The sequence below is a fragment of the Monoraphidium neglectum genome (assembly GCF_000611645.1).
Source record: "Monoraphidium neglectum strain SAG 48.87 unplaced genomic scaffold scaffold03052, whole genome shotgun sequence".
Classification (NCBI taxonomy): domain Eukaryota; kingdom Viridiplantae; phylum Chlorophyta; class Chlorophyceae; order Sphaeropleales; family Selenastraceae; genus Monoraphidium; species Monoraphidium neglectum.
Window position 1 is genome coordinate 3,915 of NW_014010576.1, and position 1,264 is coordinate 5,178.

Sequence of the window (1,264 nt, forward strand, 5' to 3'; positions counted from 1 at the left end):
CCCCCCACCTGGCCCTGTTGAGGTCCCCCAGCTCCTTGCCCTCAAACGGCAGAGACGCATCCTGCAGCGCCTTCTTGCCGGCCACCATCACAAACCTGCATCGTACACAACCCAGCAAAAATGGAAAGTTGACGCGATAAACAAACCTCAGACCCGGCAAAAACAGTGACCCTGTGCAGCAACAACCGGGGCACCCAGGCGCGCGGCTGCCATTGCGGGTCCCGTCATGGGCCCCTGCGCGCCCCGCTGCTCCAACTGCTGCCGCTGCTTCTGCGCGGCGCCACCGCCCGCCAACCACGCCCGCGGGCCGAGCCGCGCCCGGCCCGCCGGCCGCGCCGCCCCGCACCCACTTGATGCACTTGTCCAGTCGCCTCTCCATCTTCTTCTGGATGAACCCCTCGGTCTCCAGGCTCCTGATCTCCCCTGCAAACCGTGTACTGAAGTCGCTGGCGTCGAAGCCTCCGATCTCCGTCACGCCGCTCTTGCCGGCGAGCAAGTTTGTGTACAGCTCGTCGTGCTGAGGTGCACAAGGTGGTGTGAGCGTGCACGGGCGTGTGCGGTCAGTCGCTCGCGTGTGCGTGCACGTTCTATTGTTGTTAATGAGAGCGTGCGTGTGTGTGCGTATGCCCCATCTGATGAGCTGTCAGGGTTGCCGTGTGGGGCCAGTTTTCAACGCCGCCCCCTCGATGGTGATCGACCGCGAGGCGCGCCGCCCGTCCGTCATGGCGCCCGGATTGACGCCCGATGCCCTGCGGTACGCACCTCGTGGCCCAGGGGTGACACCACGCCCATCCCGGTGACCACCACGCGCCGTTGGCTGCCATTCTGCGTCGGGATTGCGGCGCGAGTTCCGATGGGTTTGCTGTGCACAAAGGGTGGTGGGGCCTGCCAACACGGCAGCCTGGATTTGCAGGGGCTGCGGGCTTGTCGCTGCTGTGCAGCGGCTCGGGCTGGCCTGATCTACGAGGGCCTGCTGTGGCCGTTTTGCTTTCAGTCGCATCAGGCCAACACCAGCACCCAGCACTGGTCCCGCCTTATCAGCGCCTGGGCCCCTGCAGACGAGACTGCACGCACGCACCCCGTACAGCTCGCACGACTGCACATGTCTTTGCTGTGTTTGGAATTTCACGGCAGATGGTGCAATTCAACAACTTGCAGGTTGTGCGCGTTTGTAACTCCCGCCGTTGTGACTCCTGCTCACCTCTCCACCGCTGCTGGCCGCCACCCGCACACGCCGCCGCCTGCTGACAGGGCTCCGCTGCGG

General features: G+C 65.0%; 1 protein-coding gene across 1 annotated transcript in view; it reads right to left on the reverse strand.

Annotated features, from left to right (window-relative positions):
* Positions 1-792, reverse strand: part of MNEG_12079 (3-oxoacyl-[acyl-carrier-protein (ACP)]synthase III) — a gene marked incomplete at both ends in the record, with an annotated part of 4,468 nt that extends 3,676 nt beyond the window's left edge. The window contains 3 exons of the mRNA XM_014039449.1: positions 9-95; positions 351-517; positions 763-792. Coding sequence (XP_013894903.1) covers positions 9-95; positions 351-517; positions 763-792 — 284 coding nt within the window. The remainder of the gene's footprint in view (positions 1-8; positions 96-350; positions 518-762) is intronic.
* Between the last annotated feature and the right edge of the window lie 472 nt (positions 793-1,264).